Below are 13,516 nucleotides of genomic sequence, written 5' to 3' on the forward strand. Positions count from 1 at the left end.
TTGAAATCGTGTGAGGAAAGGGACACTCAAACCATGCTGAAATCGTGAGAAGAAGTCCGAAGAAAAGCACTCAGGGACGCGTTCTAGGTGTCCTAAGATAAATTCCAAACACGCTGAAATCGTGTGCGGAAAGGGACACTCAAACCACACTAAAAATCGTGAGAAGAGGTCCAAATAAAAGCATTCAGGGACGCGTTTCATGCATCCCGAGAAAGCCCCAGAGGACAACGATCCTAAACGCTACTCAGCGTAAAAGGATAAAAGATACAAGATAAGATAAGATACAAAGAAATGCAATAAGTGCGATGATATGATACATTTTACAAGCAATGTAGTGCATGATGTTTAGGGAATGTAATAAACAAACAAAGCGGCGCTTTAGAAAGCACCTCGTGGGATGAGTGGCGATGAACTGCTCTATTCTAACAAGGATCTTCCCCTTGTGTTCTTCGAAATCTTACCTTTAACTCATAGTTCAAAGGCCCTCAAATGCTGACAAGGGTTCTTTATGTAGAAGCCATGGATGCCGCTTTTCTTCCTGATCATGTTCACAACTTTCCCTATTCTCCAACGGGATGACAGGCTAGGTTGGTTCAGTATCTAAGATTGAGGGGCACACATGCTATCTCAATGTATGGGGCTGCCGTACAGCTTTCAGGCCAAGGATACACCTCTGAGTATTTAAACTAGACTTTAGTCTCGGAAATTCTAAACCTTTGTGTTCTAGGCATCACCATTCGAACTCTAGTTTCCACCGTCACAGTTGGTCCCCCTAGGAACTCATTGCAAACACAGCCAAGATGCCTCTGGCAGGGAATGGTGTTCGGGGATAGCACTTCTGATTGCCATTCTGGCTTAAAGTAGGCTTCAGCTTGAGCTTGAAGTAGAGGTACACTCATACTTCAGAGCATTGACAAGGCCTGAGGAGGTACATCCAAAATGCAATCTCAGAATTTTCTAAAGTTGAAAAAAACTCAGATGCTTCGATTTTTCCTCTTTTCTTTCGTTTTGCAGTCCGGAACCTAAGCTGCTTTAGATGGGTCCGTGTTCTATTATTCTCACATGACTTGGGTTGAACCCTGTAGTTTATGAAAGAAAAAATCTTGTTTTGTACAAATGTGGAGAATGTCATAGCACTCTGAGCACAAAATGATTTATTTTTGAAATTGAAATTAAGAAATGAGTTCTTAATTGGGTATTGAGCCTAGATTGACTACAGTCTAAATGACTCAACAAAGGAAAACAAAGTAAAATAACCTCAACACAAATATTGACACTCGAAACGACTCAAAACAAGAATCGAGACAAACAAAAAACAACAAACACATCACTCGAATGTGTTCTAATGGTGAGAGACCTCTCAGTTCACGAGGAGCCTATTTTTTCAGGTATCGTTTCCCACCCTTTCTTATTTGTGATTCTCACATCACTCTGGCACTCAATCTCTATTTCTCTGACAAGCCCTTTCCTCACTTTTTCTCTCAGCGCACATCTCTCTATTCTATAATCTCTCTTATTTTTATCTCTCCCCTGAGCGGATGATGGACAAGCAGGAAGTTGTGGGCTCTTGTCCCTGGTATTCTGCTAGATTCTCCTTCTTTCGCTCACAACTAGTGAGCTTTCCCGCAGAGGGGCCGTGGCGCGACTAGATGTGCAGCAGATCTGCAACTGACCTTGGTTGATGTTGCCCTTGGCCAGTTTGGATGCGATCAGACCTGTCCTGATAAGGGAGTGGAATATCCTGCTCCATTCTAGTTTGTGCTTCGTACTTGGCTTGAGACCTCATTGTTTGGAGGATGAGAAAGCGCTTGGCCCCCTGCTGCTAACTTTAATTGTGCCTTTTCTGGAAAGTACAGTGCCCTTTCCGGTGAGTATGGTGCCCTTTCCGGCAAGTATGGTGCCCTTTCTGGCAAGTATGTTGACAACGGGGAAAAGACAGAAAACCTAACTCAACTGTGCCACTAGTTCATCATTTTGACCATTTTTTTGATTTTGGCTCACTGCTAAAACAATTTTGACCGACATGACAGTTTGATTAACAAGTTTGTTCGATTTTTGATTTGAAAAGAGGGCTTAAAACAGGTCCAAGGCAGACCTAAACACTGCTAAGGGTGCACCTAGATGGCATCTAAGTGGCCTAAACATACAAGTGTACACAAGGGCCTAAGCAAGGGGCATAAGACAACAACCTTATAAAGCATTAAAGGGGCATCAAATGTGAGCATACAAGCATGCTAAGAGGACTGAAATGATGCTCGAAGTGGTGCCAAACCACTGGAACAAGGCAAGTAAAGCATGCCACATACTCACACATTCAAGGCCTACAAGCTAGAATGCAAAGAAACTATACAAAATATGTTAAGCATGACCAAAGCGACTGAAAACAGAGTTAAAGCACACTGAAACATACACAAAAGCTTCACAAAGCTTGGCCAAAATCATGCTAGAACAAGGGTCAACACCTAAAGCATGTTAAGGCCTAAACATGGCATTACAAGACATGTATGCAAGGCATGCAAGATGTGTCTAAACCAAGTAAAAACAGAGCTATATTGTGACATAATAAGCACAAAAATCAGTTAGGACATGGCCAACATGAACCTAAATTAGGTGCTTACACATGAGGCAAAAATGGTCCTTTTGAAGGACAACAAGGAGAGGGGGTGGCCCTCTCCTTATTAGGACCTCAAGGCACCATCCTCACCACTGAAATCTCTCAAGATTTCAGTGGTGAGGAGGCACAAACACAATGGTCCTGGAGCTCACCAAAAATGCACAAAAATGGAGCCTAACAAGGCTTAAGAGGGGTCAAATAACCTCAAAGCTCAAAACACTCTTAAACAACTATTTAGAGTAGACAAAAATAAGACTTTTATATGTTATACACCAAGTATAAAAACAGTTGTAAGGTAGTCAAAAAAACTATGCAAAAATGGGGTAAAAAAAGCAAGAATGTTACCCTTGAAGACCCTCTTCACAAATGGTGGACCAGCTGCTTCTTTGAGCTCAAAACCACCCAAGAACACCAAGAACAGACCTCTGGCCCCTTAGCAACCAAGAAAAGGTGTAAGACTAGGTGTTTATGTGCAAAAGTAAGACAAAACACACACTAATACACAAGAGAGAGAGAGAGAGAGATATAGAGATGGAGGATATGCAAACCCTAACCCTAGAACTCAAAGCTCTGGAAACAATCTTCTCTCCTTTTCAAAGAGGGAGAAAAGGCTTCCTCTTATAGAAGATTTAACCTTATAGAGCTTCCAAGGCAAGCTAACAAGGTTGAAATCCCTCCATACACGTGTATGGAGGGAAGCAAAGGTGGGTGTCAGCTATCATAGCTGGCACAAAAATATCTGCAAAAGCAGATGAACAGTGGTCGGCCGGCAAAAAATGCAATTTGACCAAAATAGATGGTCGGCCAGCCACAAAAAGTGCCGGCCGGCCAAACATTTGGCCGGTGGCAACAAACCAATGGCCGGTGGCCTCAAGCCACGGCCGGTGATGTGTGGGGATGGCCATCAAGCCACTCCCTGCCCCTCAAAGGCAAAACACAAGTGTTTGGTACAAAACCAAACGCAAAACAGTCGAGTCGAGAGATCTTGAGGCAAGGCGCCTAGCCGAGAACTCCGGGAACTCAAGACGAACACAAACAAGGATGATCACCGAGTGTCCAAACGGTGATGCCCAAGTCTTGAGGATGGTCAAAAATGGGGTGTCTACAACCCCCATTCACCATTTGCTCTTTTACAACACTACACAGATACCCCTGACACCCTTTCTGAATTAATCTGCATGCCTTTGCTGCAGAAATCAAATACAGTGGGGAAGTCACCTCTTGTCCCTAAAATATAGATTCTGCTTGACCCGGAGGGTGAAAACTCACTTGCTTAGTCAAACAGTTTATAGTTGCATTATGTTCACTCAACCAGTCCATTCCAAGTACAATATCAAAATACATCATATCGAGAGGTATTAAGTTAGCGTATACCCGAATATCCCCAAGGTGGAGTTCACAAGCAGCATATATAGAAGTACAAATCATAGAATCTGCCAACGGTGAAGACACACACAGCATATAGGGTAATGCTTCCTCAGATGTATCTAAATTAGGAGTAAATAGCTTTGACACAAAAGAATGGGTAGAACCGGAATCAAACAATACACAAGCAGAATGACCGTGAACCATAACTGTACATGACACCACTGTCGCTGCCTTTTGCACATCTCCCGGAACCAATGCAAACACCCTACCTTGTCTCGCGGTGTCCTTGTTGTTAGTAGCTTTGACCGGTGCCTTGGTATTGATAGTTGGTGCAGACCCCGTTAAGCTGGTAGCAGTCCTGTTATTATTTTGTTGCTGCTTCCTCTGAGGGCAATCCCTTATCACATGGCCCGTCTTTCCACACTGAAAGCAGGCTCTAGACTTCCGATAACATATCCCACGATGCCTCTTTCCACACTCCACACATACAGGAATTGAATCTGGATTAGGGGTAGAAACATTTGAAGTCCCGGAATTTTGTTTCTTATTTGGTGGAGTAGTTGCCCCCTTCGACCATTGACTGTTTTGCCTTTTCCCCTTCCATTCTGAAATTCGATTTTGTGCAGCGATATTCCCTTCTACTATAATGGCCCTCTCCAACACTTCTACATAGGTAGGAAGCTTTAACATATTAACTCGGTCCAGAATAGCACCCCATAATCCCCCTTCAAATTTTCGTGCCTTCTTATAGTCCGTGTTCACCATGTGAAGTGCGAACCGGGCCAACTCAGCAAACTGAGCTTCATACTCAGGAACCGTCTTGTTCCCTTGCCTGAGGGTTTAGAATTCAGTCACCTTTTTATCTCCCATACTTTGTGAAAAATACTTATCATAGAATATCTCCAAGAACCTGTCCCATGTCAATCCTTGATGTATAGTTCTCGTAAGCATCCACCATCTCCGCGCCTCATCCTCGAAAGTGAATGCAGCCAATTGCACCTTCTGAGCTTCAGTACAAGGAAAGACTTCAAATAACTTCTCTATTCCCAACACCCATGCTTCAGCTTTCATTGGTTCTATTCCTCCTTTGAAGGATGGCGGTTTCATCTTTTTAAACTCTTTGATAAGGGTAATGGTTCAGTCTTCAGCATGGAGATCTTGTACTGCCGGTGGAGGTACCGGTGGTGGTGGCGGTTGTTCTTGTGGTTGTTGTTGCTATTGTTGCCATAAAGTCTCCGCCATTTCCATAATCATTCTCTCCATTCTATCCAACTGTGCAGTAGTAGCATCTTCCACATCTTCTGTCCTTGTTCTCACCATTGCCTACACAACAAGCATTTATATACAATAAACATATTCAAAATTGTTAGCCTTATTAGAGTACTCTTAACGTTGTCATTGATCTTTCATATACTTGCAGGATGTCATGCAAAATGCCTAAAACTTTTCTAGACACCCTAGAGCTCAATGGATCCATGTGCGAGATAGCAACTCGTGCTCTGATACCACTTGTCAAGCCCCCAACCCGACCCTAAAAGTTTGGGCATGACCTATACGGAAACGGACACATAAACTAGCATACATAGTACACGAGGCCTTAACGGAAGCATTAGAACTAAAATAATATACCAAACTCCATTGAGTACCTCTAATATGCCAGGATCACATGCATCAAGAACATTAGAACAAACAGTTACAAGCCAAAATTATACAGTAAGCGTCAGTTACATACATACGTATACAGTCCCAACCCTAAGGAAGGGCAATTACAAAAACATTTAAGTCATGTTCAATCAACCTTAATGAGTAGTTAAAATACAAGTTAACATCTTAGCGAAGCTTCACAAAAATGAGTAATCTCGTCTAATGCCCGGACTCAGAAAGGTTGACAAAAAGAATGGACGTCCTGGGTTAGGGCTGACCTCCTGGTTGGTTACCTACAGAAACAGACATATCAAAGGTGAGCCAAGCTCAGTGAATAGTAATACATAACTAAAGTAATGCCTAACTTGAATCATAGTAAAAGAATACATATAGATTCGTAGCTTGTCGACACTTATTGATCCACAAATCATGTCTAAAATACTTTGGAAAGAGATGTGGATATAAATATGAACTAAATGCAACTTCCCAAATGATTCTGAAAACGGATCCCCGCTCGAGCGCCCATTTTGCCACTCGAGCGGACTGTGCGATTTAACAAAAATGCTGGGAGGTCGATTTTTACGCTCGAACGGAAATTCCCCCCCCCCCCCCCCGCGCTCGAGCGAACAGCGAAATGTTTGAAAACTGCTGAGAGGTTAATTTTTACGCTCGAGCGGGACTTACCCCGCTCGAGTGGACCGTGCAATTTCTGAAATTTTAAAATTCTAATTAAAGTTCCAACCTGATATCCAAAGTTTCAAACATGTACTTTCGTATACTAATGCAACATTCATATAGCGAGTCTGAATCTGTGCTTATTCATAATGGTCTTAGAACTTATCTTGGGACATTTTGGCTTGAACATAATGTTTTGGCTTAAAGCCCTTGTCTAGTGTGGCACAAACTCTTAATCATGGTGGCACGAAGCTCGTAAACATAGTGGCGCAAGGCCCTTGGATCAATTGGCATGGAGCCCTTGAATCATTTGGCATTAAGCCCTTGTAATTTGGCATTGAGCCCTTGAATCATTTGACATTAAGCTCTTGTACATTCTTGTATGAACTCAAGTGGTGTCTCACACAGGTTCTAGCAGTGACTCACATTGTAGCACTTAGTCCTGTGTAGTACTTTGTTTCATATCGTAGTTACTTATACCGTATGGCCAAAGGCCCATAATTTTAAAGGATGGAATCACTTTATCTTCCCCATATCTTTATATACCCACATCACAACATGAACACAATTACATATCGTATATGAACAAGATGCTAATGACAATCGTTAGCTATACATATGAAACATATAATGGTACTACTACTCACAGTGGTGTTGAGATGACGTGCTACTTCCTCCCGGAGTGTGTCCTGTACACAATCAAAACTTGCATATTAGTTCTTCTTTTTCCTTGGTAAATTAGGTTCTGATTCGTTACGCTTCCAGTGAATTTATAACTATCTTAAGATCATCAAAACATAATCTAAATATAGTAGAGGGTCGAGCACACAAAACAGAACAAATAATTTTTCTTCTTCTCTACTCGAGCGACCGTGACTCCGCTCGAGCGGCTGTGCCCCTGTTTTGGCAGTTCGAAGTTTAACCAAAAAAATAGCAATACCAACACATTTTACATGCAAAACAAGGAGGAATTTATGCAATACATTGACCTAACCTTACTATAACATGAATTATCATCTAAACCACACAAAGTAAACATGTTAGAAGCTTCATCACTTTTGCAATGTCCTTATGTTCATAAAACACAACATCTTGTATATATATACCTTCATGGGGTTATCATAAAACTAAAGATTGAAGTGTAACTTTCACATAACACCTAAATTAGGTGACAAAACAACCAATTGATAAGGAACCTCCTTTAATCAACCATAATTCATACATAATACAAACCCTAAGTTGTCAAAACAAGAAATCATCCTTCCTTGAGTCCAAGTGAAGGTTAAATGGGTTGGATGGAGCTTACCTTGATTTAAACCCCACAACTTTCCTCAATTTGGCAATCACTCTTGTTGAATTTCGTTTCCCCCAATTCTTCTTCTCCACACTCTCTATTTTCTCTCCCATGAGATGTTGAATGGAGAAGTTCTAAAGTCTTAACTCAATAATACACTTAGAGACATATATAGTCATACATAAAGAAAACATATATAAGGGCATATAAGACAAAATCCAATCGTTTAATCATTCCGAAATTGAAATTTCGTGGCCATGCTTAATATTACATAAAAATTATGCTGATCACATATATAAAATCAATTTCAGATAATTAAGCCCCTAAGGCTTCCAATTTCTGATTCAAATACTCTAAGTGTAACAGATACGATTCTTGGAGAACAGATAGACATCCTTAACTATGGATTTCACTTACATACCATTAATTTCTCTTGGAATTTTACAATAAACATTTAAAAGCATAAAACAAGAACTGAAAATATATCAGAAAACATGTATGAGGGTCAGGTTATTACACTAAAAGTGGGTTGCCGGCCACTATTAGTGGGTGGCAGTCCATTAGTGGCCAGCAGGCAAAAATTTGTTTCCAAACCTGATTTCAAACAGTCATATCTCCCTTATCCGGACTTGGTTTTTGGTCATTCTTGAGTCTAAATTGAAGCCCCAAAAGTGTGCAAACAGATATGCCTATTTTAGAGAAGGCTGCTCATTTCTGCCCTAAAGGATTGATGCCCAACTTCCTCCTCAACTAGTTTTCTTCCATTCCCTCTTATTTTTCTCAACACCAAACCTCTAAATAAGATGTTTTTAAATATGTTTCAAAGAGTTCACCTCCCTTCCATTTATTTCCACTTTGTCCTTACTCGATTTACCAAAAGTGTAATATTTTAAACAAAATGCGAGCCACAGAACATCATAGAAACATTTTGAAAAATATTTTGAAAAAGAGGGTTTTAAGGTCTAAAATAGTTTTGGTCAAAATAGGGTGTAAGCTCTTCTTGCTGAAGAAATTGAACATTTGCACAGCATAACTTTCATTATCGAGTGATCAATCAGTGGCGCATAAGTCTTAAGGGCCGTCAAAAATGGGGTGTCTACAGTTGGTCAGGCCAATGTGGCCAAACCAGTTGGTCAACAGGCCATAGGCACCTTGGCCCGCGAAATGGCCAGAGCATTGCGGGAGTCTATGGACATTCTCAGGGCTGAGGATCAAGTCCAGGCCCAAGTAACTGAGGCAGGGCCATCTTTCTTGAAGTGGGTGAGTTTTTGGGTGATCCTAAGGAGCCACTAAAGGTAGATGAGTGGCTAGTGAAAATAGTGAAAACGTTTGAGATGCTTGGTATCGAGGACAACCAGCTGAGAGTGACCTTGGCATCCTTCCTACTGAAGAGAGATGTGGGTCAATGGTGGAAGTATGCTATAGAAACCCCATTTTTGACGGCCCGCAAGTCTTGGATGTTTTATTCTGAGCACTCGATGATGAAAATTACATTGGGTAAAGGTCTTGAGTTCTCAATGAAAGAATCTATTTTTTAGCTCTAAACAACCCCAACCTTTCTACCAAAGCTGTTTTTATACCTCTATCTATCAGAAATCCATTTTTTGGCACTATGCCAACTTATACTAAGCCTGAAATAGAGGAACAGAGGGACCTACATTTGGGCTTGGCCGTGCCTCATTTATGGCCGGCCGTGGCGGTTTGAGGCCCGCGGTGCCTTTTGGGCGAGAAATATTGTCGTGATAACCCTGCTCTATGTTATGTTAATTGATCTTAATTATGCTTATAATTATGAGCTTGATATGATTTTGAATGCTAATTATATGATTATATGTGTTTCTCAATTTGTATCTGTTTAACATAGGAAGATCTGTTTGATTTTCTGGTATAAAATTCAATTGAAGGCTGTAGAGGTGATAGAAACTGAAATTGACTTTATTTTTACGATTGGCATGATTTTTAGAGCCTACAGTGAGATTTAATTAAAAATTGATTCGGATCAAAATAATTAGATTCAATATGATTGAATTAAAGCACAATTACTTAGCCTTAATCAATTTGATTAGGCAAGCCTATATATAGGTCTATATACACTTAAATTTATTCTTTTGAGCTCATTTTCTTCCAACTTGGTTGAGATTACACGCTAGAGAGAGAGAGAGTGAGCTGATTGTAGAGAGAGAGACAGCATAATTTGAAGGATTTAGCTCAAGCTTGGAGAATTAAGGAGAATTAACTCAAGGCTTAACTATATTTGGAAGAATTGGAGACTTTGGGTGAGTAATCAACCTTTAATTCATGGGTTTAAACTTGTAATTATGTGAATTCCAAGAGAGTTGGTGATCAAGAACAAAATTTGAGTAGTGTTTGATGAAATTGAAGTTAATATCTCCATTACATGTAAAGAATTACCATGAATATGCACACTCAAAAAGAATTGAGTATCAAAATTCACATGCATGCATAATTTTAATGAGCTTCGTGATTTTGAGCATCATTTGTGCCATTCGAAGTAGGATTGGAGTCAATAATTAACATACATGCATGGTTCATGAAGATATGAAATTTTTATGAAGTTTGAATGTATAAACTTTGACCATACCAAGAAGAATGTGAAATGATTTGAGAATTAAATCATGATTTTGGACAATTGGTCTCAAATTACCTATGTTCCCATGTCATGGAATGCCTTTTCATGTTTTTGTACCAAAAATACGATTTCTAAGCCTTTGGAATCGAGTTTTGAACTTCAAACACAGTTCTGGAAATTCCAGAATTTGTTATGTCCGCTCGAGTGGGAAAAGTGCTGCTTGAGCGTAAAAATCAAGCTCTCAAAAGTTTTGCAGATGTTGGTGTCCACTCGAGCAAGAATAATTGTGCTCGAGCGCCCACTCACATGTTTTGACTCTTGGCTCGAGTAACCAAAGTCACGCTTAAGTACAAAAATGAGGCAACCAATACTTTTGCAGGCCAAAGGGGTCTGCTCGAGCGAGAAAAGCTACACTCGAGTGGAGAACCCTATTTCTGAAATTTTGAAAAGTTATTTTATAATTCGTTTTCTGATCTCTTTCATTTCTAAGCACTCTTAGACATGCATTGAACATTGTAAATGAATTAAAGATCACGAAAGAAACCTAAGAGTGTTAAGAAAACTAAATAATGGATTGAATGGTATCATGACCCAATGGGTTATGAATTATGTACGGTCAAGTACAAGGACGAATTAAGCACCGGAACACGGTGAGTAATATCTTAGCAAAGATATTTTTGGTATATGCATTATTTTCTAAACGATGCCTATGTAGTAAGTTCTAAACCTTTGAAGTGATATTATGAACGAGCATTCTAATCACTCAATTCAGAATGAAATATACAAAGCAATCAATGTATGAGTATGAAATGGGCCTAAGGCCATTCAGTATATTCAATAAGGATGTGGATTGGGCCTAAGGCCATTCTGTATGATTATTAAATGGGCCGAAGGCCGTTTAAGATAAGGAAAAAACATGGACCTAAGGTCGTTCTGGATACAAGAATGGATATAATCATAGATTCAAATGTGTGCACACAATAAATGTGTATATGAATTGGACCTAAGGTCGTTCTATAAGTATTGTATCTAAGGTCGCACTGTAAGTATTGGACTTAAGGTCGTTCTATGAGTATTGGACCTAAGGTCGTTCCATGTGTAATGTATCCAAGGTCATTCTATGTGGAAGTTGGACCTAAGGTCATTTTGCCCTTGATGGACCTAAGGTCGTTTTGTTTGTTACATGGACCCGAAGTCGTTTTGTGTTTGAGAAATGATAGAAAGGATTTGAGGTTGTTTTGCTTTATTATTGATTTTCAAACGTAATCGTGAATTATGATTATAAAAATTTTGTTCACAAACTCCTTTGCTTTGGTATTATCACTAGGCGTTAGCTCACCCCTTATTTATATGTATGTAGGTGAGCAACGGGATGCCCAACCTCAACCCCAGCGAGCAATGAGAAACCAAGTTTTAAGAGGTTAACCAAGGTCGCCTCATGCAAGAGGCCTTATCTTTGTTTTACTTATCCTTTGATCTTTTGAGGTCACGTGTGACTAATTCTATACAACCTTGGTTTTGTTAATGCTAACTATCGAATGAACCTGAATGTATGTATTACATACATAGTATGAATGTTCATATGGTGTGAGTTATTATATTAATATAAGAATGTTTGGTTAAGCCATGTATGCACAGCTCATTGGACAATCTTTGCAAATTTTGCTTCCGCAGTTTGGCCCCCTATTATTAAATATGACTCAGTTTCTAACTGAGGCCGCAGGTAATCTCATGATTACCAGCCAGTTATGACTTTAATCCATAGGGGCGGGTTCGGGTCATGACAGAGTGGTATCAGAGCACGAGTAATAACTTACACACTTGTCCAAATGAGCGATAGAGTGTCTTGAAAAGACCTAAGTTGCATTCATAAGGTAAGTACATGTGTAGATTGCATTGAGAACTTACTAAATGAATTGAAGTATGCAACTATATGATATATATTATTGTTGCCTAGCCGTATGAATGTATTGTTTTGTACATGAATATTGTGTATATCTTTTGTATGAATTATGATGCAAGTCTTATTAGATAATGATGGAAACAAGAGCCGATGAGCCAGAAGAATCCTCCACTACTCAGCTAGACCGAATGGAGAGAATGATGCAAGACATGTCAGAAACACTAAGGCAACAACAGCAGTGGCAACATCCGCAACCCCCATCTCCGGTACAACTTATATCGGATATGCAAAATGACGATCGAACAATATCCTCGACTAAAGAATTCAAGAAAATAAAGCCACCACTATTCCACGGGGGTGTGGACCCATTGAAGGCGGAAGCTTGGGTCCGTTGTATTGAAAAGTACAATTGGCCACTTTTACGTTGGAGGATAAAGCAAGAAGGTGGTGAATGCTAATCTGTGATGATAACAAGGGCATTAATTGGGTACAGTTTCTTGCACTCTTTTATGAGAAATACTTTCCACAGTGTGTCCGTGATAGAAAGGTGAGCTAAGTTCACTGAATTGGAAAAATTTGCCCCACATATGGTTGACACCGACTGTAAAAATGCGAGAAAGTTTGAAAGTGGTCTTCGTAATGACATACTGGAAAGGGTGAATGTGCTAAAATTGCCCACTTATGTTAATGTATTAGACCAAGCTTTGATGTCAGAAGCTAACATGGCTAATCGAGGTAAACCACCAACAGACTGGAAGGCTAAGAGGCAAGGCTTTTATTAAGAAAGAAATCATCAAAGAAACAAAACACGGGGTCTTCAAGCACTTCGAGCTTCACCAGAAATATCGCACCAACACGTACTCAATGTGGTAAGAAGCATTGCGGGGTTTGTTAACGTATTTCCGGGGCATGCTACAGATGTGGTGAAATGGGGCATATGGCAAGGGATTGCACCCAAATTGAATAGCAAAAAGGTGGGAAACCAGCTGTTAGTTCAACCGGATCCATTCCAAAATCAGGTAATACTATGGGGCCTGCTACTACCAGGGACACAATGAGACAAGGGAGAGTCTTTGCACTTGTCCCAGTTGACACACGGAATACTGAAGTCGTCGTTTCAGGTACTATCTCTATATGTAATCAGGATGCTTTTGTGTTAATTGACTTGAGATCAACACACTCCTTTGTAACTTATGCATTTGCATCTAGATTGAGTAGACCTCTGGAATCATTGCCATATTTGTTGTGTGTATCTGCTCCATTCGGGGAATCTGTGTTGTGGTATGTCGATTTTATAATATGCATATTGGGAATGCTACATTGTACGTAGATTTGTTACCCTTGGACTTTAGACATTTTGATGTAATCCTGGGTGTGGACTGGTTATCTAAATACTGTGCCACCATCGATTGTGTAACAAAAAAAGTT

At 40.0% G+C, this 13,516-nt stretch overlaps 1 protein-coding gene across 1 annotated transcript; it reads right to left on the bottom strand.

The window, feature by feature from the left end:
* Nucleotides 1-3,841: 3,841 nt before the first annotated feature.
* Nucleotides 3,842-5,459, bottom strand: LOC145813045 (uncharacterized). Its single transcript, XM_082908307.1, has 3 exons — nucleotides 5,397-5,459; nucleotides 5,208-5,305; nucleotides 3,842-4,814 (listed from the first exon to the last, which is right to left on the bottom strand). The coding sequence occupies exons 1-3, from the start codon at nucleotides 5,457-5,459 to the stop codon at nucleotides 3,842-3,844; spliced, it is 1,134 nt and encodes a 377-aa protein (XP_082764433.1).
* Between the last annotated feature and the right edge of the window lie 8,057 nt (nucleotides 5,460-13,516).

Source organism: Camellia sinensis, chromosome 15, assembly GCF_055761805.1.
Source record: "Camellia sinensis isolate YWXY chromosome 15, ASM5576180v1, whole genome shotgun sequence".
NCBI lineage: Eukaryota > Viridiplantae > Streptophyta > Magnoliopsida > Ericales > Theaceae > Camellia > Camellia sinensis.

What these genes read in the sequence shown, in the direction of transcription:
- LOC145813045 (XM_082908307.1), bottom strand. Translation starts at nt 5,459, where the DNA reads ATGGATCCATTGAGCTCTAGGGTGTCTAGAAAAGTTTTAGGCATTTTG. An exon ending in TTTTGCATGACATCCTGCAA is followed by an intron (nt 5,306 to 5,396) that starts GTATATGAAAGA and finishes CTTGTTGTGTAG; the next exon opens with GCAATGGTGAGAACAAGGAC. An exon ending in GAAATGGCGGAGACTTTATG is followed by an intron (nt 4,815 to 5,207) that starts GCAACAATAGCA and finishes CTAAACCCTCAG; the next exon opens with GCAAGGGAACAAGACGGTTC.